Here is a 25,094-nt window from a genome sequence, read left to right on the forward strand (position 1 = left end):
CATATAGCACAGCTTGTTCAGCTATTCCCCTATCAATGGGCATCCCCTCAATTTCCAATATTCTGCCACCACAAATAGGGCTGCTATAAATATTTTTGTACATGTAGGTCCTATTCCCTTTTTTATGATCTCTTTGGATATTTGTAAAACATTTTGCAAACTTTAAAACCTTATATAAATGTTAGCTATTATTACTACCATCCAATCCATATTTCTTTACCTGGTCCACAAAGATATTTGAAGCCACTTTGTCAAATACTTAAATAATATCCAGGCATATTAGGCCTATAGAATTCCTCAATCTCCAATCTAATAATTCTATCAAAAAAAGGAAATGAACTTGGCTTGTTTTTCATGAATCAAAGTGGGCTTGCAGTGATTCCCACTTCCCTTTTCAAATGCTAACAAACCTTTCTTTGAATAATGTAGTCTAGGTCTTTACTGTGAATCAAAGTCAAACTCAACATCATATGGTTTGAAGAATCTACCTTCTTCCTTTTTTGGAAAATCAAGATAATGTTTACTTATCTTCCCATAGCTAAGTAGCAATCACAACCAAAATTCCTTTCACAATCCTGTAGTGTTGTGTGTCCAGGTCAGACAACTTTATCTTGTTGAGGGACCCTAGAAGTTCTCTTACTATATCTTTGCTCATTCTGAGTTCCAATTCCCTGTTAACTACTTTTATCCTTTACTTTTCAGTTTGAAAATCATTCTCCTTAGAGAAAACATAGATAAAATAGTTCTACCTTCTCTCGGTCTCTGCCATTACTCTGAACTTACCTCAGTATTGCCTTTGTTTTATAAACTAGGATTGAGATTTGGGATTGGAACTGTGATTTCAATGTGGGTGAGTCAGCACCTTCTCAGCAATTTATAGCTTTAGAGAGGTACTGGGCACACTGGGAAGCAAACTGAATAAGCTAATACATGCCAGAAGAAAGAACCCAGCTCTTCCAGGTTTCTAGGCCAGCTCTCTATTCACTCTGCATCCTATGGCTTAATCCTAAGTAATCCTAAGTAATTAAGAAATATTTAAATAGTTTAGAGTACAGGGGTAGGGAACCTGTGGCCTCCAAGCAGCAAGGTTTCCCACCTCTGGTTTAGTATTTTCTGCCTAAGAAAGTATATAATAAAAGAGGTATACAATACATTTTAGAAATATCTCCATTAAAATGAATGATACTTAGGTAGTTGAAAGGGTACTATCTTCAGGGATCTACAAAACTTCTATACATGCCTTTTAAAAATCTGAGTTCAATCAGACTAAATGTAACGACCAATCTTAGGGTAAGAGAAAGAAAACAATAAGTAAAAAAATAAACTTCTTTCTTCTCAGCAGAGAGGACTAAAAGTATGGAATGTTGTACACACTGTTGGACACAATCATTGTGTCAGCAGTTTTGCTTAAATGTTTTTCTTTATTATATGGTAGCGGCCTCTCCGGAAGCCCTTAGCTACCCAACTCTGACGATCTGCCCTTTTCTGGTAGATGTCATCTAAAAAAATTTAGGGGCTATGGTTTCTAGATATTCTGTGGTATTCAATTGCTTGGCTGACAGTAAGTCTGATCTCCAGAAAGTTTCCAGATAAACGTTTCACCAAGTCCAGACAAGGCCATAAGAACCAGCCTAACCTACACAGTGTTCCCAAACATTGTACAGTTTTAAGCATTAGTAACGTACAAGCAAAACTTTCTTTTAAACTCTAAGGTTTAGTAGTTTAAAACTGCACAGACTTTTGGGATACCCTGTATTTACAAAGTTAACCATGATGGAGGCTAAGCTCTACCTATTTCTTCCTTCAACCAATTACAATGCTCATATATTCTAGAACCCCTAGGAACCAAGGAAATCTGGCAAATCATCACTGATACATATCAGAGACAAGCCCTTTTCTGTATAAAAGGGCAAACTGATAAGCTATCTTTGTTGCAGCCTCCCCACAAGCTCTTCTAATACCACAAATGATCATGAGCTATCAACTAGAGGCCTAACTCAAGTGACAGGCTTGAAGACTTGCAATATGCCCCAAATTCAGCCCTCCAGAGGCTTCAGTAGCCTATAAAGAACACCTTTCAATAAATATCATTTGGACAGGTAAGTTTTATATGAGAGTTCTTTTTTCCCTTCCCAAGTTTGAACACTGATTTATCACACAAGCAAAAAAAAATTATTCTTTTAGCAGAGTGTTGTACAGCCATTAAACACCGACTAACATGATTTATTCCATAGTGCTCGGTTTGTGGTCCTTATGATCTGTCTTATGATATGTATATGAATATGTTTGCTTCTTAGAATTCTATAACTGAAAGTGCCATCCTTCATTTGGGGAATTTGAAATAATATTTACATAAAAATGATATTTACATACAAAAAATATACCATTACAATTGAGGTCACTTTCCCTATGTTGTATTTCTGTATTGGAATTTTATTCTCTGTTCCCCTATAGAACATGAATTACCATTCATATGTAGAATTCCAAGGAAAAATTCTATAAGCAACTGCACCATATTTTTGATCCTAACTTGAGAAAACAAACTAACATCCTCTTAGCAATGGCCAAACAATTTAGAGGTTCTCTCTCCAATACCAGCCAGAAAGGTCTCCCTTCTCTACCCAGTTATAGCTTCACAGATAAGTGCCCAACTGCTCCCATATAGCCCCACAGTACATGGGATCATTGATAAGATACATCACACCCCCTTTATTAGCCTGCCTTGAGTAGGAGAAGGGGAAGATAGGAGGATTATAGTCCTATGATTCTTACCCCATCAACCAATTTCAGTATTCAAAAATCCCAAAGTGTAGATGTGGAATGGAAGGTAAATAAAAGGTAACACTTTGCTCCCTTCCAATCACCATGCTGGAACCTTGGAAAAGAAGGGAGCACCTCACCTAACAGATATCAGAGACAGTACTTTTTCTGTATGAAAAAGGAAAGCTGGGAAGCCCTCTCCAGAGCTGCTGCACTCAAGTTGGACAATAATTTGTAAGACCATGGTCACTCTCAACCTCCCCTCATCAGCCCTCCCAAAGTCTTGATTGATCATAGGAATATGCTTCAATAAAATTCTTTTGGACAATTAACACTTATATGTGAGTTTTTCCTTTCTTTTTCCTAATGTGTACAGTGAACTGGAGAAGCCATTGCTGCCAAATGTAGGAAGTGAAATGGGGAGGAGAAACCAGTCAAGCCTCTTTCTGATTTAACGACTCACAATGACAGGCAGCATTCAGACCTCAGCAGTCAACAGCCCTAATTCAGGCGGTATCCGCTACTGAGTCACAGCAAACATGAAGAGAACAAATTGATCACTTCTTTTCTTTCAACCCCCATCAATTCAAAGTAATACTAAAGCAACTTTCCTTTTTCCTCACCATAATGAAGTCTCTTCTTACCAAAGTAGATCCCACATAGAAAAGTACAAATGATAATATAAAATGTGAGAAATACAAGAAGCATTTTACCTATTTTGTTTACTTTTACATACAAAACAAATCACAAAAATACAATTTTAAGTTAAAATAATTATAAATGTACTTTAATGTTCACAGAAACCTTCATAAGCCCAAATGAATTTATTTCAAATTATAATGTTCAAAATGTACTGATACTATTCCAAAAATGACCAAAGAAAACATGGCCCACTGATCTAAGTCTTCAGAACTTTAGGAAATATCTTACCTGTTAGTTGGTGTAGTAAAGGAAAAAGAAAGAAGTTGATTCCAGAATGGATCATTCTCAGAGATAGATTCTGTTCCAGATAACCTTTTCAGATATTCATTTTCCGAAAGGTCATTAATGCTGCTGCTGTTTGCTCCCATCTTTTGATCTGGCAGATAAATATCTCTTAAACCTTCATTTCTTCAAGAAAACCTACAAATTTAAGAAAGATATTTTAAACTTATTCAAAAAAAACTATCATAATTAACTTACTCAGAAAATGCATTAAAATTTCCAAAATAATATTAAAGCATATCTCTTCGATAAGATAGATAAAATAAGAAATCAGATATTAAAATTTTAAAACCTTTTCTAACCAATAGCAAGGAGGAATCAGGAACAGAGATCAGAGCAATGCTGATTCGTTTCATTATCCAAAGAATAGTTTCTATACAGCAGCCTCTTGAAAACAAATTAATATATACAAATTAATGACTCCTCTATGAAAAAAGATTCTTTGTAACACAATCAACCATGTTTTGAAACAAAAAAGAATAACTTCATAACAGAGAACCAAGAAAACCTAAGTGCAAAGAGAATAAAGAAAGAAAACATACAGTATCTGTTGTGAGGAACCACTCACCAGCTGGCTGAATGAGGGCCTGGCCCAGCAAGGAGTAAGATGACTCCCTACAGCCTCAGCTCCCTTCATCTTTCAATAAAGAAGGCGGATGGCACTTCCCTCTCATTTTCATTCTTTTCATTCTCCCTTTTCCCTCTCTCCTTCTCTCTCATGTGCGCATCCTTTTTCCTTCCCTTTCCCAAGAAGGTTGAGCTTGCCTCACCTAGAGGCACATAAAAATGCTAATTGAATTGGATCGAATTTTTCCTTTTGAAGGAGACCAAAGGATACTGGTAGGCTACATAATTACTGGAAAAACAAATAACAGGGGTAATAGGGTTTGTACAACAACAAATTGGTACCTGATCAGGGATTTCACTCTATTCTAAAGTGTTAGGAGACTAGAACTAAGACTGAGTTAAAGGATAAATGATATGCTTCAACTATGCTATTCTATCAGAAAGTATTACTACATCCTACATAAAAGGAAGCAAATGTGGAGGAGATATATCAATGTTAAGGTCTTGGCCTTTTTATTAGTCACATCTATGTTTTAATTTGCATTTAATTGCATATTCATACCATAATTCCCCTCCTCCTAGGATGCTGAATACTGTCACTAGAATGCATCCACTTATTAATATTATAAATAAGTAATAATGTATACTATGTATACTTCAGATATAGTATAACCAACCAAAAATAGCAGTAATGCTGAATTTTTTCACATATCATTGAAATATTTGGATGATTCTGTGTCTAGCCCTCTAATTATAAACCGAAGGTAAAACTGAAACCGCACCATTACCCCATCTATTTACAGATATAACCAAAAGCAAAAAGCTAATTCCATTATCCCAATGATGAGGCTCTACACAGGACAGTAGTGAGGAAGGGTTCCTAATCAAAGGTGCCATGCAGCAACTCTCTTCTGTTCCCAAGGAGAGGAGATATTTTAGCAATTAGATACGCCTTGTTCTAGCTTCATAGCCACAGGGCTTCCCAAAGATGATCCAAGGTTTGAGGATCTACTTCTTTTTTTGTATCAGACCCAAATTTAGCTGTCTTGTGAAACCTATGGACCCCTTCTCAGAATAAGTTTTTAAATGCATAAAATAAAGTATGTAAGAGTACAAAAGAAATCAACTAACACTGGAATACTTATAAAATTGTTTCAAGTTCACAGACCTCAGATTAAGATTCCTTCTTGGTCCAGATCAAAGATATCCAGAGTACTCCAGTTATTTTATTATATAAGAGGATGGAACCTAGCAATCACCATCATTACTTTAATTCTGACTTTCAAGACAAAAGTGGCAGGCTGCTATTGGATACCCAATTGTCAGACTACATTAAGTTGGCACATGAGACAAGATAAGAGAGAATCAATGTTATCTTCCCAAAGGGATGGTAGTCATCCTCCTTCAAACAAACTTGCCAGGGAATTTTCATCTACTTAAGTTAATGAACCAACTTACTATACCTAGGTAACATTGTAGATAAATGTATAATTCTTCACAATGTAGACATGACTCTGGGGTTCTCAAAGGCTATGTCAGCAGAGCATAAACACTAGGGAAGGTCTCACACCAAGCTGAAAAGGTTTCCAGTGTAAGCCAAATGATGAAATGGATATTGATTGTTTAAGGAGCAACCTAACTAAATTCAGGACAGCTCATCACCAAGTTAACCGCATGGCAATAAACGTTATGGCCATAGCAACTCTCCAAAACTATCTATTAACTTACAGATGTATTGTAAACTGGATTGGTGGAGGGGCCACATCAACTGAATTAAAAAGTCAGCTAAGGATTGGGATTAATCACATTATCATACGATCAGAAAGGACTTTAGATTTCATCTGTTCCAATCCTCTTGTTTTATGGTTGAGGTAAACGAGTTCAAAAAAAGTTACATAGTTGTCCAAATGTCACTAGAAACAAGATGGCTTTTATATACTGAAATTATGAAAAAGTGGTTTCATACTTTTTGAGCGCAGAAAATCTTTCTGTTATTTTTTTTCATGTTTATATGCTTTCATGTCTACATGGAGGTCAGTTTATTAATTTGTATTTTCAGATACTAGCACATTAAAATGTGTTCATTATATTTTCCAACTTGGCTTTTTTAAATGTATGTACCACAAATGTAAACCCATGATGCTATTCCTTGTAAACCAAATTCACAGTTCATGGAGAAGCATACAGAAGATACTCCCCAAAAGTGGCATATAAATGACACTTATTTTCACATAGTAGAATTAGTTGGGCTCCTCAGTGTTTACTACTCTTGGCCAGCAGAGGGCAAACTAGTAACCGTAGTGACCACTGAATTATTCTGATCAATAAATCCTTTTTAAAGCAGTTAAAAATCATGTTTTATATGAACTTGAACAGAAATTTTCTCATATTAATAATAACAATATATTTATGAGATAGATGACATAAAAATTATTCCAATATTAACATCATCAATCAACTTTATTGTACATTATTCCCCTTCCAGATCCCTAAGGTCCAGCCAAACTGGCCTTTCCCACACACAGCACTCAATCCTCTCATTTCTATGCCTTATCACTGGCCATCCCCCATTCATCACCTCTTCCTCATAAATTTACTCTATTCTGTTAAGATACAGCTCAAACATGACTTGGGTTTATTGTGATATTTTCACGATCCTCCCAACTGCTAGTGCCCTCCCTCACAAACTACCTTGTATTTATTCTCTATGCACTCATATAAATACTTCTCGTTTCCTCAGACAGAATGTAAGCTCCCTTAGTCAAGAGACTGTTTCATTCTGTATAACTAACCCCTAGAACCGAGGACAGTACTTGGTACATGGTAGGTGCTTAATAAATGCTTATGAGTCACTTGGTTTAAGTTGTGTTCTCAGTCGATAAAGAACATTAGGTCCTGTATAAATCTTGAAGCACAACTTCCACAAATATAGGATCACATGAGTTAGAACTTCAAGGAACCATAGAGTCACACAATTGACCTACCACACTTGATTCATTTTTCATTCCTTTCCTTTGTAGTCTCAATACCGCCACCCTAGCTCAGGCAGTCATTACCACATACCTAGCTCTACTGTAACAGATTCCTAACTGGCCTTCCTACCTTCAACCTCTATGCTCTGCCAAACTGTGATACAGAATACTCACAGATGGATCTTCTTGATAAGAGTTTTGGTCACATCACTTCTCTGCTCCAAAATAATCAAGGGGTCTCTATTCCCTCACAATCTATATGAAGCTTCTTGTAGTCTGTACTGCAAATGACATTATAAATTTGACTGTCAGACTAATGCATTTTATTCTTAAAATAATCAGATGTCTCCATTCACCAAACATCTCAGAAAAAAAGGATGATATGGAATCCAAATCAAGGTCTTCTGACTCCGAATCCAGATAATATATACCATGAATAAGTACATGCTTTAATCTGTACTCTGAGTCCATCAGTTCTCTATTGGGAGGTGGTTATCATTTCTTATCATGAATCTTTTGGAACTGTGGTGGGCCACTATGTTGATCATAGTTACTAAGTCTTTCATAGTTGATTAACACTAAAACCAATAAAACTGATAAACCTTTGGTCAATTTGATTAAAAAAAAGAAAGAAGAAAACCAAATTACCAGTATCAAAAATGAAAAGGGTAAATTCACTTCAAATGAAGAAGTTAAAACAATAATCAGGAATGATTTTGCCCAATAGTATGCCCATAAATTTGATAATCTTAGGGAAATGGATGAATATTTACAAAAATATAAATTGCCCAGATTAACAGAAGAGAAAGTAAAATACTTAAAGAATCCCATCTCAGAAAAAGAAGTTGAACAAGCCATCAATGATGGCTTGGAAAAAATCTCCGGGGCCAGACAGATTTACAAGTGAATTCTATCAAACATTTAAAGAACAATTAATTTCAATCCTTTATTGACTATTTGGGAAAATAGGCAAAGAAGGAGTCCTGCCAAATTCTTTTTATGACACAAATATGGAACTAATTCCTAAACCAGGAAGAGCCAAAACAAAGAAAATTAAAGACCAATTTCCCTAATGAATATAGATGCAAAAATTTTAAATAAAATATTAGCAGAAAGATTACAGCAACTAGGATTTATTCCATGAAAGCAAGGCTTGTTCAATATTAGGAAAACTATCAGCATAATTGATCATATCAACAACAAAACTAGCAGAAACCATATGATCATCTCAATAGATGCAGAAAAAGCTTCTGATAAAATACAACTCCCATTCCTATTAAAAACACTAGAAAGCATAGGAACAGTCTTCCTTATAATGATAAGTAGCATCTACCTAAAACCATCAGCAAGCATTATATGCAATGAGGATAAGCTAGATGCATTTCCAATAAGATTAGTGGGAAGGAGGGAGGTGAAACAAAAATGTCCATTATCACCCTTATTATTCAATTTGGTACTAGAAATGTTAGCATTGTCAATAAGAAAAGAAAAAGAAATTGAAGGAATTAGAATAGGCAAAGAAGAAACTAAGTTATCACTCTTTGAAGATGATATGATGATATAATTAGAGAATCCTAGAGAATCAAGCAAAAAACTACTTGAAAGGGGCGGAGCCAAGATGGCAGCTGGTAAGCAGGGAATAATGTGAGCTCCATACCGAGACCCTCAAAAACTTGGAAAAAATGGCTCTGAACCAATTATAGAACGGCTGAACCCACAAAACAGCAGAGGGAAGTAGGGCTCCAGCCCAGGACAGCCTGGATGGTCTCTGGGTGAGGTCTATCCCACATGGAGCTCGGAGCTGGGAGCTGGGAACGGAGTGGAGCAGAGCCCAGCCTGAGCGGCTGGACCATCCAGACCAGAAGCCGGGCGGAGGGGGCCCTAGCGCCCTGAATATGTGAGCTGCGGCAGTTACAAGACTTCTCAACCCACAAACACCAAAGACTGCGGAGAAGGTTAGTGGGAAAAGCTGCGGGAGTGGAAGGAGTTCGTGGTTCAGCTTCCAGCCCCGGGGGCAGCGGAGGTGGGGCAGCTACAGCTGTTATTACTTCCGGCTCCAGGCCCACCTGGTGGGAGGAATTAAGTGGCGGATCAGAGCAGGGGTGCACAGCCTGCCGAAGATCTAAGCCCAGTTCGGGTTGGGGGTTGGAGAAGGAGTAGTGCTGGTGTGGCAGAGCTGGCACCTCCCCCCCAAACGTGGAACATAGAACTCTGTAATCTACAAGCAGTCGTACCCCACTGAAAAACTCAAGGGTCAAGTTAGTTGGCTGGGAATATGGCCAGGCAGCGAAAACGCACCGAGATTCAGTCTCAGACTTTGCATTCTTTCTTTGCTGACAAAGAAGACCAAAACATACAGACAGAAGAAATTAATAAAGTCAAAGAGCCTACAACAGAAACCTCCAAGAAAAACAGGAACTGGTCCCAGGCCATGGAAGAGCTCAAAAAGGAGTTGGAAAAGCAAGTTAGAGAAGTAGAGGAAAAATTGGGAAGAGAAATGAGAAGGATGCGAGAAAACCATGAAAAGCAAGTCAATGAATTGCTAAAGGAGACCCAAAAAAATACTGAAAAATACACTGAAGAAAACAACACCTTAAAAAACAGACTAACTCAAATGGCAAAAGAGCTCCAAAAAGCCAACGAGGAGAAGAATGCCTTGAAAGGCAGAATTAGCCAAATGGAAAAGGAGGTCCAAAAGACCACTGAAGAAAATACTACTTTAAAAATTAGATTGGAGCAAGTGGAAGCTAGTGACTTTATGAGAAATCAAGATATTATAAAACAGAACCAAAGGAATGAAAAAATGGAAGACAATGTGAAATATCTCCTTGGAAAAACCATTGACCTGGAAAATAGATCCAGGAGAGATAATTTAAAAATTATTGGACTACCTGAAAGCCATGATCAAAAAAAGAGCCTAGATACCATCTTTCAAGAAATTATCAAGGAGAACTGCCCTGATATTCTAGAGCCGCAGGGCAAAATAGAAATTGAAAGAATCCATCGATCACCTCCTCAAATAGATCCCAAAAAGAAATCTCCTAGGAATATTGTCGCCAAATTCCAGAGCTCCCAGATCAAGGAGAAAATACTGCAAGCAGCCAGAAAGAAACAATTTGAGTATTGTGGAAACTCAATCAGAATAACCCAAGATCTGGCAGCTTCTACATTAAGAGATCGAAGGGCTTGGAATGCGATATTCCGGAGGTCAATGGAGCTAGGATTAAAACCTAGAATCACCTACCCAGCAAAACTGAGTATCATGTTCCAAGGCAAAATATGGATTTTCAATAAAATAGAGGACTTTCAAGCTTTCTCAGTGAAAAGACCAGAACTGAATAGAAAATTTGACTTTCAAACACAAGAATCAAGAGAAGCATGAAAAGGTAATCAAGAAACGGAAATTGCAAGGGACTTACTAAAGTTGAACTGTTTTGTTTACATTCCTACATGGAAAGATGATGTGTATGATTCATGAGACCTCAGTATTAGGGTAGTTGAAGGGAATATGCATGTATATATATGTTTATGTATATATATAGGTGAATGTGTATGTAGGTATGTATGTGTATATGTATGCATGTGTATGTAGGTATATGTGTGTGCTTTTATATATGTATATACATATACATATATATATGTAAAAGAGAGAGAACAGACACAGGGTGAGTTGAAGATGAAGGGAAGATATGTAAAAGAAATAAAATGAAATTAAGGGATGAGAGAGCAACATACTGAGAGAGGCAGATAAGGAGAGATAGAATGGGGTGGATTATCTCGCATAAAGGTGGCAAGAGGAAGCAGTTCTGTGGGAGGAGGGGAGAGGGCAGGTGAGGGGGGAATGAGTGAACCTTGCTCTCATCAGATTTGGCCTGAGGAGGGAATACCATACATACTCAGTTGGGTATCTTACCCCACAGGAAAGAAGAGGGAGGAAGATAAAAAAAAAAATAAAAGGAGGGGGATGATGGAGGGGAGGGCAGATGGGGGTGGAGGTAATCAAAACAAACACTTTGGAAAGGGGACAGGGTCAAGGGAGAAAATTCAATAAAGCGGGATGGGTTGGGAAGGAGCAAAATGTAGTTAGCCTTTCACAACATGAGTATTGATACATAATGATACATGCGTGGCCTAGGTTGAAGTGCTCAACTTCTTAGGGAGGGTGGGTGGGAAGGGAAGAGGGGAGAGAATTTGGAACTCAAAGTTTTAAAAACAGATGTTCAAAAAGAAAAAAAAAAAAAGTTTTTGCATGCAACTAAAAAATAAGATACACAGGCAATGGGGCGTAGAAATTTATCTTGCCCTACAAGAAAGGAAGGGAAAAGGGGATGAGAGGGGAGGGGGGTGATAGAGGGGAGGGCTGACTGGGGAACAGGGCAACCAGAATATATGCCATCTTGGAGTGGGGGGGAGGGGAGAAATGGGGAGAAAATTTGTAATTCAAACTGTTGTGAAAATCAATGCTGAAAACCAAATATGTTAAATAAATAAATTTAAAAAATAAAAAAAAATAAAAAAAGAAATTAAAAAAAAACTACTTGAAATAATAAATAACTTTAGCAAAGTTGCAGTATATAAAGTAAATCCATATAAATCCGCAGCATTCCTATGTAACACTAACAAAGCCCAACAGCAAGAAATAGAGAAATTCCATTTAAAGTTACTGTAGACATTATAAAATATTTAGGAGTCTACCTGCCAAGACAAACCCAGGAACTATATGAACACAATTATAAAATACGTTTCACACAAATAAAGCCAGCTCTAAATAAATGCAAAAACATCAGTTGCTCGTGGTTAGGTCAAGCTAATATAATAAAAATAAAAATTTTACCTAAATTAATTTACTTATTTAGTGCCAGACCAATCTAACTACCAAAAAATTATTTTATAGAACTAGATGAAATAATAACAAAATTCATCTGGAAGAACAAAAGATCCAGAATATCAAGGGAATTCATGAAAGGAAATTCTAGGGAAAGAAGCCTAGCCATACCAGATATTAAACTGTATTATTATAAAGGAGCAATCATCAAAACTGCTTGGTACTGGCTAACGAATAGAGTGGTGGATCAATGGAATAGGTTAGGTACACAAGACACAGTAGTCAATGAATATAGTAATCTACTCTTTGATAAACCCAAAGATTCAAGCTTCTGGGATAAGAACTCACTATTTCACAAAAACTGCTGAGAAAACTGGAAAATAGTATGGCAGAAATTGGCCATAGATCAATATCTTACTCCATATACCAAAATAAAGTCAAAATGGGTTCACGACTTAGATATAAAGGCTGATACTATAAGCAATTTGGGAGAGAAGGGAATAGTTTACCTATCAGATTTATGGAGAAGGGAAGAATTTATGACTAAACAAGAGATAGAGAACATTACGAAATGCAAAATGGATAATTGTGATTGCGTTAAACTGAAAAGTTTCTGTACAAACAAAGCCAATGCAACCAAGATTAGGAGGGAAGTAGAAAATTGGGAAAGAATTTTTACAACCAATGTCTCTGACAAAGGCCTCATCTCTAAAATATACAGGGAACTGAGTCAAATTTGTAAGAATACAAGTCATTCCCCAATTGAGAAATGGTCAAAGGATATGAAAGGGTAGTTTTCAGGGGAAGAAATTAAAGATATCTATAGGCATATGAAAAAATGCTTGAAATCACTACTGATTAGAGAAATGCAAATCAAAACAACTCTTAGGTACCACATCTCTCCTGTCAGATTGGCTAACATGACAAAACAGGAAAATAATAAATGCTGGAGAGGATGTGGGAAATTGGAACACTGTTACATTGCTGGTGGAGTTGTGAACTGATCCAGTCATTCTGGAGAACAATTTAGAACTCTGCCCAAAGGGCTATAAAAATGTTCATATCCTTTGACCCAGCAATACCACTTCTAGGCCTGTATCCCAAAGAGATCACACAAGTGGGAAAAGGACCTGTATGTACAAAAGTATTTATAGCAGCTCTTTTTGGAGTAGCAAAGAATTAGAAATCAAGGGCATGACCATCAATTGGGGAATGGCTGAACAAGTTGTGGTATACGAATGTAAGGGAATGTTATTGTGCTATAAGAAATGGGGAAGATACGGACCTCATAATAACCTGGAAAAACTTACACGATATACACAATATAATGCTGAGTGAGCGGAGCAGAACTAGGAGAACATTAGACACAACCACAGATATACGGATTCTGTGATGACTAACCTTGATAGACTTCGCTCTTCTCAGCAATACAAGGTTCAAAGACAACTCCAAAGGACTCATGATGGAGAGAGCTATCTACATCCAGAGAAAGAAGTATGGAGTCTGAATGTAGATTGAGGCAAACTATTTGCTCTCCTTTTTTTTTTCTCTTTTGTTTTTTTTTTTTTGGTTTTGTTTCTTCTTTCTCATGATTCACTCCATTGGTCATAATTCTTCATTACAACCTGACTATTGTGTAAATAAGTTTAATGTGAAGTTATATGTAGAAGATATATTGGATTCCATGCCGTCTTGGGGGATGAGGGGAAGGGGGAAGAAAATCTGGACCTCAAAATCATGCAGAACTGACTGTTGTAAACTAAAAAATAAAAAATCTTAATTTTAAAAAAATAGTTACTCAATTTGTTGGATACGATTCTCATTACTAATAGTAATTAATGTGCATTATGAACTAATCATCTGTGAAATTTTAATTAAACTCAAGGGTTTTTTTTTAATCATAGGAACACTTCGAGAAACAAGTAATTTTTTGTTCTCTCAAATCTTACAAATGAACTATCTGCATTTTAAGAGAAATGGCTCCTATTGTTCCTAAAGTATTAGCTGGAATAAATTAATGCAAGATAAAAAATTTTAAAAAGAAAAAAAAGAAAATCATTGGCAAGTATATGAAGAATGAATTAGAGTGAGGTGAGACTTGAAGCATGGAAACTAATTAGAAGGTTTTAGAGACACAATCAGATGAAAAGAATGCTCTAATTCACTAATAAGAGAAATCAAAATCAAAACACCACTGAGGTTTCACCTGACACTGTAAATTTGCCAAAATGACAAAAAAAAATGGCAATGGTCAACGCTGGAAAGATTGTAGAATGATGGGGACATTAATACATTGTTAGAGGAGCTGTGAAATGGTATAATCATTCTGGAGAGCGATTTGGAATTATGCAAATAAAGTGACTAAAATGTCTATACCCTTTGAACCAGATTCTCCATTACTGGGCTTATACTAAATCATGAACAAGAAGAAAGTCCCCATATACACAAAAATATTTATAGCAGCACTTTTCATAATAGCAAAGGATTAGAAATAAAGTAGATGCACATCAACTGGGGAATGGGTAAACAAATCGTGGGACATTAATGTAATAGAATACTACTGTGTTGTAAGCAATGATGAATGTGAAAAATACAGAGAAGCATGGAAAGATCTATATAAACTGATATAGACTGAAATAATGAGAGCAAAGAAAACAATACACACAGTAACTACAACAATGTAAATCAAAAGAATCACTATACCAAAAAATCAAAAGCGTATACAAAAAAATAAAGATCAAGCAAGACTCAAAAGAAAAAGTGAGAGGATACCCCCAACCCACTCCTACATAAAGGTCCGTAGCTGTTATCCATTGCACATATTTTCAGACTCTTTCAATGTATCAATCAGTTGTGATGGTTTTTTTTTTCTTCTCTAGAAAAAAACACTATTGGTTTTATGGGATGGCTCACTGGGAGGGATACTTGAAATAACAGTATGTAAAAAACAGTATCAATAAAAACTTATTTTAAAAAAAAGGCTATGATGAAAGACCAGGCAAAAAGAGATAAGGGACTGCACTAGGGTGGTATATGTGTGAGTGGATGGAAGGACAAATATATGAGAAGGGAAGTAATGTTTAAGACTGAAAAATCTGGAAGGGGCAGATTGTAAAGAGCTTTAAATGCTAGAGGATCCTAGAGGTTACAAGGAGCCCCTGGAGTTTTCTGAAGGAGGTGAGAGAAGAAATCCCAGGCCCAGATCTGTACTTTAGGAAAGTCACTTGTTGGCAACGTGAAGGATGGATTGGAAACAAGAAAGACCTGAGGTAGAGAGACCAATTAGTAAGATATTGCAATAGGAAAGAGTTATGAAATAAGATCCTGAACTAAGGTAGGTCCTTGTGAATAGAAAGAAAAGGGCAGATATGAGAGATGTTATAGAGAAAGAATTAATAAGACTTAGCAACTGATTAGACATGCTGGGTGAGAAAGGGCCTAAGATGACAATGAAGTTGCATACTTGAGTCACAGAGGGAGATTAGTGGTGCCCTGGGCAGTCATAAGTAAGTTCAGAAGAGAGGCAGAGTTAGGGGGAAAGCTACAGCTCCACTCTCCCACCAAAAACGATAAAGGGGAGTAGAGGACTAATTTTGCCAGCACAGCTGTTGAGACTGCCTGAGTCATGGTTAGATTATGACTTCTCTGGAGAGCTGACTGCTGAGCACATGGGAGGTCAGTAGTGGTATGGAGCAGTGTTGAACAAACATTAGAGAAGGGGGTGGTAGCTCTCTTGGAGACGAGCCCATGCTTGGCTACTACAGGAAAGGTCCTGATCACACACCGATTAGGATCATGCCACAGCCCCCACTCTGGGGATCACAGGCATAAGGCACTGCAAAAGTAAACAACATGTCCACATGTGTTGGAGGCAGGACCTGAGCCTGAGTCGTTCTAACTCCAAGCCTAGGCCCTCTACACGCTATGCTACATTTCAGCCTCCAGATAGCTAGCTTATCAAATATATAATACAATAAAAGAGTTGTTTTGTGTGCTACATGTACACTCCATAGTGCCTCAAAGCCTTATAAGGAGTAAGGCAGTACATTTCTGTCCCTTCTATAGGAAGATAATTTTACTACTTAAATCATTTCTAGCTTGTATATCTTAACATTTATGACATATTACTTAGTCTTATTTATATCACTGGTCAAGAGCACAATCCTAAATTATAATATTGTGCCTGAAAAATATGACTCATTTTACAATAAAGTTTCAGGAACACAAGGTGGTCAGGGACTGAAGTCAGAAAGATCTGAATTCAAATCCAGCCTCAGGCACTAACTAGCTGTGTGACCCTGGGCAAGTCATTTAAACCTCTGCCTCCCTCAGTTTCCTCAGTGGTGGAAAATGATAATAGCTCCTACCTCCCAGGGCTGTTGTGAAGATCAAAGGAAATAACAGTTAAGTGCTTAGCACAGTATCTGGCACATAGTAAGCACTATATCAATGTTCCTTTTGTTTAGTCATTTCTAACTCTTTGTCACCCCATTTGGGATTTTCTTGGCAGAGATAGGAGAGTTTGCCATTTCCTCCTCCAGCTCATTTTACAGATGAGGAACCGAGACAAACAGGATTAAGTGACTTGCCCAGAGTCACACAGCCAGTAAGTGTCTGAGGCTGGATTTGAACTCAAGAAGATGAGTCTTCCACTCTATCCACTGTACCACTTAGCTGCCCCATATAAATTAGCATCATTGTTACTATTATTATTAGCAGAAACTACCTACATATAAAAGTGATGACATGCAAACAGAAAGGTTATAGTTTAGCAAAGCATCCTTAGCAAGGTTAGGGCAAAATGAATACTTTCAATACCCCAAACTAATCAAATATGGAAGTAAATGGCAAAGGAATGAGAGGGATTAGTTTCTGCTCTGTGTGCCTATGACTATAACAACGGAGTGCACTGGAATACTCTGTTACATCAGAGACAAGAATCACAGAACCTCAGATCTGGACGGAACCTTAAGTATCTAGTCCAATCCTCCTTATTTTACACGTGAGAAAACTTATCCGTGATCATCTTTATTGTGGTAACTCTTACCTGAAGGATTAAACCTAAAAAACATGCTACATTATACTGTATCTTCCAACTACACCCTGATTCAAGGGCAGGGAGGGTAGAGGGAAGCAAGAAGATACCATCAAGTCATTTAAGACACCTCCCAAATACAAAATAACTTATAAGTAACCTTGTCTGACTTGTGACCATCAGAGAAGCACTGGAGAAACATTAGTGACCAATAAAGAAATAACACCATGAAAAGAGTGAGCATTAGACTTAAAAGATGGAATTCAGAATTCCAGTTCTGCCACTTACTACAATCAAGGGTTATGTGTGACCACAAAAAAGTCACAACTTATCTGGGCTTCAGTTTATCAGCTGTAAGTAAAGGATGTTTATCGTGAAAGACCTAAGAACTCTGACCAAAGGAATGACCAATCATGATTCCAAAGGACTGATGATGAAGCATGCTATTCAGCCCACTTCCTGACAGAAGTGATAAACTTAGAGGGCAATCTGAGAAATATCTTTTTTGAACATGGACAATGAGGGAATTTGTTTTGCTTGACTTTGCATTTTGTCACAAAAGCTTTGTTTTTCTTTTTTATTTCCTTCAATGGGGTAGAGTGGAAAGGAAAGAGACTTTAAGTAAAAAAATAAAGTTTTTAAAAAGGAGGCTTACTTCACAGAGTTACAAGGATAAGAAATGTACAAACTATAAGGTGCTATGCAATTGCAAGGCTTTATTATAATTTTTTTTCAAATAAACTGAAAACTGGAAGCACCAGACTCAATCTCCTATCTTAAGTAGTTTTTAACAATCTTACTTCTCAGTTTCTCTCACTCCCGTCTGTAAAAGCTATTGACTTAACTACACTTGGAGGTTCTATGTTATTGAGATAGTTAAACATATTTTACCACCCTAGCCTCACCCACTTTAGAAATTTCAAATATCAAATATTTGCACTGAAGCAGTTTCCAGATAAATACTTTAATGGATCCATGAGCTTTCCTCCTATTCAAACCTTCTGAAACTAAGTAATTCATGTCCATATCTACCAATGAACCTGAACCTCCAAAGAAGTTATACCTAAAGCACTGGAAGCCTTGTTACAAGCCTTTTAAGATTCTCTGGGCACCAGTATAGCCCACCAGTTACTCATAGCTCCTGTGACATGACCAGTCCCCCTCAAGCCCCTGACAGAATTTTGAGGTCAGAGAATATTTCACTTTTGTCTTTCTATCCCCAGTCTAGCACAGTCTCTGTCCTGGTTATTTAATTTATTATTTCTGTTAATGGGACGACTATTCTCCAATAGTCACCTAAATTCAAAATTCCAGAACAATCTTTTATTTTTCTCTCTGCCTTCACATTCATTCAGTAATCCTGTTGATTCATCTTTTGAATTGTATGGAGTTGTGAACTGACCCAACCATTCTGAAAAGCAATTTGGAATTATGCTAAGGACATGACTAAAATGTTCAGATCATTTGACACAAAAATCCCATTGGATCCCATTACACCCAAGGAGGTCAGTGACAAAAACCAAAGGAATAGTATATATCAAAATATTTACAATAGTACTTTTTTGTAATAGGAAACAACCAGAAACCTTGTTAGATGATCATCACCTGTGGAACGGTTAAACAAATTTTGGGTACATGAAGGTAGTGGAATATTAATGCGCTGTAAGAAATAAATGAATATGATGAAGACAAAAAAAGCTATAGAAGACTGATGTTAATCGATAGAAAGGTAAGTGAGCAAAAAGAGGAAGGCAACACATACAATGACTACAACAATGTAAATAGAAAAAAAAATCTAAACTTAGTACTATGGTGTGAGAATGCACTTTAGTCCATTCTTTCCAGAGGTAAATGTAGGACTCTGAACAGAATGTCATATTTGGTTGAATAATTTATACAACAATGTTGTAGAGACAAACAGCTTTGAAAAACCCAGAAATTCGGCACCAACCATAATTCCAGAGGACTAATAATGAAACATGCTACCGATCTCCTGATAGTGAGGTAAGAGACTCAGAGTCCAAAATGAAATATATATGTGTATATGTACATGAGTTGAGAATAAAATGTATGTATACATATACATACAAATACATGTGTGTGTATCCACATATATCATTTCGGACTCTAAGTCCCTCACTTAACTATTAGGAGGTGAGCAACATGTTTCATCACTAGTCTTAAATCATTAATCTATATGCATATATGTGTATATACATATATGTATGTATATATGTGTATATACATAATATGTATGTGTGCACATGCAAATTTTTTTTAGACATGGCCAAGATGAACCTTTGTTTTCCTTGTCTATGTATATATTTGTAACAAGAGCTTCGTGGGGCTTTTTTTCATTCTCAACTGAACTGAAGGGACAAAGAGCAGATTTTTGCTAAATGAAAAAGTAAAATGTAATTTTTTTAAAAAGAAACGTGCAACAAGATTTCCAGGAAGATATCCCCAGTTTGCAGGGCAACTGCAACTTGCTGATGCCATCAGCAAGTTCCTCTTCATACAAACACCCAGCCTTTAAATTCCACATGCCAGCCTTTCAAATTCTTAAAGACAAGAAACTGAGTCTTTCCTGAGTCTGTCCTAGGCTATGTGCCTAGTTCCTTCAGCTATTCCTCGTGCAACATAATTTCCATGTTACTCACCATTCTAAACACTCTTATCTGGAGAGTCTATAAATTTGTCAATGTCCCTTATAAATTACAGTGACCAGTTAGACAAAACATTCCATAGATGTGGTTGCTACAATGCAAAGCATAATCAGACTATCACTTCCCTTCATGTAGACAGTTATAATTCTATTAATGAAATTTAAGATTGAATTGATTGCTTTTATCACCTTTAACATACACTTGAAAGTGAGCCATGGTAAATTAAATAGTCAGTTTGATGACTCTCAATCTCTAACAAGGTTACTGGCTTATTTTTAAAATGCCAGTTACAAAGTATCTTTCATTATAAAAGTTAATAAAGAAGTAAAAATCAAGTCTTGTCAGAAAAGGGAAGCAAAATTCATATAAACTACAATTTTTCCATAAAGATACCAGTTTGTTCCAACTACTGTTCACGTTCATAAATGTTATATTTCCTTTTACATATTAATCTAATCACCCACATTATCATAAGTCCATAACAAAGAATTCTTTGTAAAAGTGAAATAGTAGTGTATTCAAGTATGTAAAAGGCAAAAGTTGCTATATTCCTCAGATTTGAGGAAAGATGTAAAAAGGGACTTTTTCGGGGGGAGAGGAGGGGTAAATGTTGATGAAAAAGATCGTTTCTAAAACAATAAATGTAACAATCATATTCCATTTCTGAAAGGTAAAGAAGTATAGGCTTAACATTAGACCATTATTTACAATAATTACCTAAATAAAGTTATTCATAATTAAATATATAATTAACTATAATTTATTATTAAATAACTTATAATTAAATTTATTTTTCATTTATAATTAAAATATTTATCATTTATTTAGTGAAACTTGTATAAGTAAAAGAGCAAAAGAAGTAGACACATAGCTTTGAAAAACTCAAGAACTCTGGTAAGGACCAACTATAATTCCAGAGGACTAACGATGAAAACATGCTACCTATCTCCTGATAGTGAGGTGAAAGACTTGGAGTCCATAATGAAACATATATATACATATATCTAATAGCTCTACAGTTAAGCATAAAAGCTATATATACATACAAATATGTATATGTATATATTTCATTCTGGATTTAGTCTCATCTCACTATCAGAAGGTGGGCAACATTTTATTATTTACTTTAAAAAAAGTTCCCTTTTTACATCCTTCTCCAAATCTGAGGAACATAGCAACTTCTGCCCTTTACATATTTGAGAACACTGTTTCACTTTTACAAAACCTTACAAATGGTTAGTTTATTGATTCCAAAATTTCAGTGCCACTGAAATAGCTTTAGCCAAACATTTTTCAAAAAAAAAAAAAAACCTGATTAAGAGATTTCTAAAACTCTTGTCAATCTCATGAACAAATGAGTAGCCCTGCTAAACAAACACTTCAAGGCCAGAACAGCTATAGTTCATCTGCTAAACACATAGATGAAAAAATGCTCATTAAATTTTATTAGTTGAAAGCATTATTTTTGTTAGAAGATCAGCAGGACTCTGTCAGGAGACCAAAGTTTAATTCCTGGCTCTGCCATGGACGTATTATTCATCCTCTCTTCATCTCAAAAACACAACTAACACCAGAGAGCAAAATGTGAGAATCTGAGTAATCTGTTCTTCAAGAGTTAAGTAGGTCACTCTTTTACCTATTCCATGAGCCCAGTGAACATAAAAAGCCATAAGGTTGAATACAGCATATCCTCAAGAGTGCAGGCAAATGAACACAGACTTTCAGTTCATTGATTTTTTTTTCCCTCTGGAACAACCCTGATGCTTCAATGAACAGCAGCACTAAGAAACAACTTTAAACAGATCCTGCTAGACAAAGATTTAAGTTTCACTTTCTTAACTACGAGACTAGACCACAGAGGAAATGGGGAATGGAAATAACTGTTCAGTTCAGCACCACAATGAAACTTCAATTGAACAGCAACATAAAGTAGATTAAGAAGAAGAGCATAAAGTGTACTAAAGAATGAAGTCTCAAAAGACGTATCTACTTATTTCTACATGATATATTATAAAAATTATTATTATCCCTTAGCCTAAAGTCAAACAGTTAGTACAACAAGGTTACAGTCATTTTTACCGATTCATTCCTTTTTCCCTAAGGTTCAACTTAAGCTGCATCAAAATTAGTCCAAAAATAATTTGTAAAAAAAAGTTTGACTTCAACATGTGCCTATATCAAGCTGATAGCATCTCTCACTTTCAAGAGAATTCTTTAAGGAAATTTGGGGATTTTTTGATGCTGAAATGGAAATGTTCATTCCATATTTTGCAGTCTACTTTCCACAAAGCACTGAACCTGAACATCTTCTCCAGCACAGAAAGAGATTGATCTATATGCAGAAGGACATCTCAGTCTTGTCTTTATTTGTAAATTTTGGCTTATCTACTTGCATTTTGCTTTACATAGTGGCATCTTCTAAGCATTTCCAACCACTCTTAGCAGACTGAAAATAGAGATAACTAACTACAGAACTCACCTTGAAAGCCTAAGACTGAAATCCATTTTCATTTCCATTTTCCTGCCCTTTCATTTTATAGCTCACAAGTGAATTATACAGAAGCCTCTCTATAACATGATCCTGCCGAGGAGTCAAAATGCAATAAAAGATAAGATGAACTGAATAAAAGTTTGGTCTTCCAAGAAACTCTACTCTCATGACTTCAACAATCACTTCTATTAGATGACTCGAAGAACTGTATCTCCAGTCCTGATCTCTCTCCCCAGCTCTAAATGACTTCAACTTGCTACTGAATTGTTACCTCACTTCAAAATCAACACCTGCCCCAAACAAAACAGTGTCAAGGTATCTCTATTTGTAGCAATAGTACCATCATTTTCTCAGTCATCCTGGATTAAAACTTTAGAATTACACTTAGCTATTCCTTCCTTCTCTCTTGCTCCCACAGCCAACCACCAAATCCAATAAACTGATTCATCCCGCAAACTGTCTCTTGAAGCTACTTGTTCTTTTAATTCCCACTAGTACTATCCCATTCTAGTCCCTTGTCTAATGCCTGGGTTGTTGCAGTGTTCTTCTAATAGCATTTCTGACCTCTAATCTCTCATACCTGGGCACTTCCCCCTCCTGCTCAAAAACCTTCAATGGCTCTTTGCCTTATTAAATAAAATTCAAATTGTTTATTCAAGACGCACCACAACCTAACCTTTCCAACCTAACTCCCACTATTATCCTCCAACCATTTTAATCTAAACAATTAGTCTACTTACTATCAGGGCAGCTAAGTGTTGCAGTGGATAGAGCACCAGTCCTGAAGTCAGGAGGACCTGAATGCAAATCTAGCCTCTGACACCTACTAGCTGCGTGGCCCTGGGCAAGTCACTTAACCTTGTTTGCCACAGTTTCCTCATCTGTAAAATGAGCCGGAGAAGGAAATGGCCAAAACCTCAAGTGGGGTCACTAAGAGCTGGACAAAACTGAAACAATTCAACAACCACAACTTACTATCACCCAAATACACCAGAATAATTTCCCCTCTCACCTTTGCTCATACGGTGCCTCTCATCTCTTATACTCTCTCTACTCCTATCCTAATCCTTCCCAGCCCCAGGAAGCGATTCAATATAATTTAACAAATACAAAAACTAAAAACGTCCTTGCCCTCAAGGAGGTGACATTCTATTGGTTAACATCTCATGTGGGCATTGTTGTGGTTCAGCTGTGTCCAACTCTTCATGACCCCAACTGAGGTTTTCTTGGCAAAGATACTAGAGTGTTGTCATTTCCTTCTCCAGCTCTTTTTACGGATGAAGTAACTGAGGCGAACAGGGTTAAATGACTTGCCCAGGGTCACAATGCTAGTCTTCCTGACTCCAGGACTGGCACTCTATCCACTGTGTCACCTAGCTGCCCACTCTCACATACATAAGATAAATAAAATGAAGATAATCTGAGAAGGAAGACTGCACTAACAACTGGGTAAGACTGAGACATTCTTTGAGACATAAGGGAGGAAGAACTGCAATGTGGATGCGAGGGATAGTTTGTGCAAAAGTGGAGAGAGAGGAAACAGAAAGCAGACCCTGGGAAGTACCTTGCGGACCAGTTTGACAGGGCACAGAGTACATGAAGGTGATTAATGAAAAGTCGGGCAGAATTTGTGGAGGGTCTTAAGTGACAACCTAAGGAATTTATCTTATCCAAGACACAGCAAATACCCACTGAAGATGCTTAAACAGAGAGTGCCATTCAATTCAGTCAGCATTTATTAAGTGCCTACTATATGTAAGACACTGTGCTAAATGGTGAAGATACAAAGAATTATCCCGTCCTCAATGAGGAATACAGAGGTTTAAAACAAATTTTAAAACACAGTGTATAACTTGAAGAGGAAAATCGCCTTTGCAACTAAAGTGATTAGGAAAAGGTTCCAATAGCAGGAGTCACCTGAGTTGAGCCATGAAAGAAGCTAAGGATTCTAATGCAGAGGAAATTAATTCCAGGCCTCAGAGACAACTTGTCAAAGGCCTGCATGTGGCAAATGCAAAGCAAAGTTCAGGAAACAGCAACTTGGCCAGTTTGGATGCCAAGAGAATGTATAAATAGGAGTAAAGCAAAATAAATTTGAAAAGGCAGGCTGTAGCCAGACTAGGTTGGGCTTTAAATGCCAAGCTAAGAAGTTCATATTTTATCCTGCAGGCAATGGGGAGGCACTAACATTTGTCAAGATGGAGAGTGATATGGTCATTATCTTGCTTGAGGCAGCTAATTTTGATGTGGAGGGTGCATTGAAGAGAGACTGATAGCAGAGAGATCAATCAGGGGTCTATCACAATAGAAGCAAGACATGATAAGGGCCTCTACTAGGGTGGTGGTAGTCTAAATGGGGAGAAAGAGATAGATATGAGAGATATTCTGGAGTTAACATTGACAAGACTTGGCACGTGACTGGATAATGAAGGAGAGAGGAAGGGCTGAAGAAAAAGGAAGAGCTGAGAATGACTTAATCAGCAGCATTTATTAAGTACTTACTATCTACCAGAATGATGCCAGGTATTGGCATACACTGATGCAGCCAGGACACTAACACAAATGATATAATCAGACTTAAAGTATTTGCACTGCACGAATTATGTATAGAATAGATTGAAGAAGGGAAAGACTTGAGGCAGGGAGCCCAATTAGGAGGCTATTGCAAAAGTCCCAGATGAGAGGAGATAAGGAAGTGCACGAGCACATAGGCAAAGAATGGAGAGAAGGTGATGGATATGAGAAATACTGTAGATAGAACCAATAAGAATTGATCACTGATTATACATGGAAG

General features: G+C 36.8%; 1 protein-coding gene across 2 annotated transcripts in view; it reads right to left on the reverse strand.

Moving 5' to 3' along the window:
- The window catches only part of DYM (dymeclin), a 622,593-nt gene that overhangs the window by 591,774 nt on the left and 5,725 nt on the right, over positions 1-25,094 (reverse strand). For both annotated transcript variants that reach the window (XM_036759110.1, XM_036759118.1), the window contains exon 2: positions 3,691-3,882. In XM_036759110.1, coding sequence (XP_036615005.1) covers positions 3,691-3,830 — 140 coding nt within the window. In that variant the 5' untranslated portion in view covers positions 3,831-3,882. The remainder of the gene's footprint in view (positions 1-3,690; positions 3,883-25,094) is intronic.

The sequence above is a fragment of the Trichosurus vulpecula genome, chromosome 1 (genome assembly GCF_011100635.1).
Source record: "Trichosurus vulpecula isolate mTriVul1 chromosome 1, mTriVul1.pri, whole genome shotgun sequence".
Lineage (NCBI taxonomy): Eukaryota > Metazoa > Chordata > Mammalia > Diprotodontia > Phalangeridae > Trichosurus > Trichosurus vulpecula.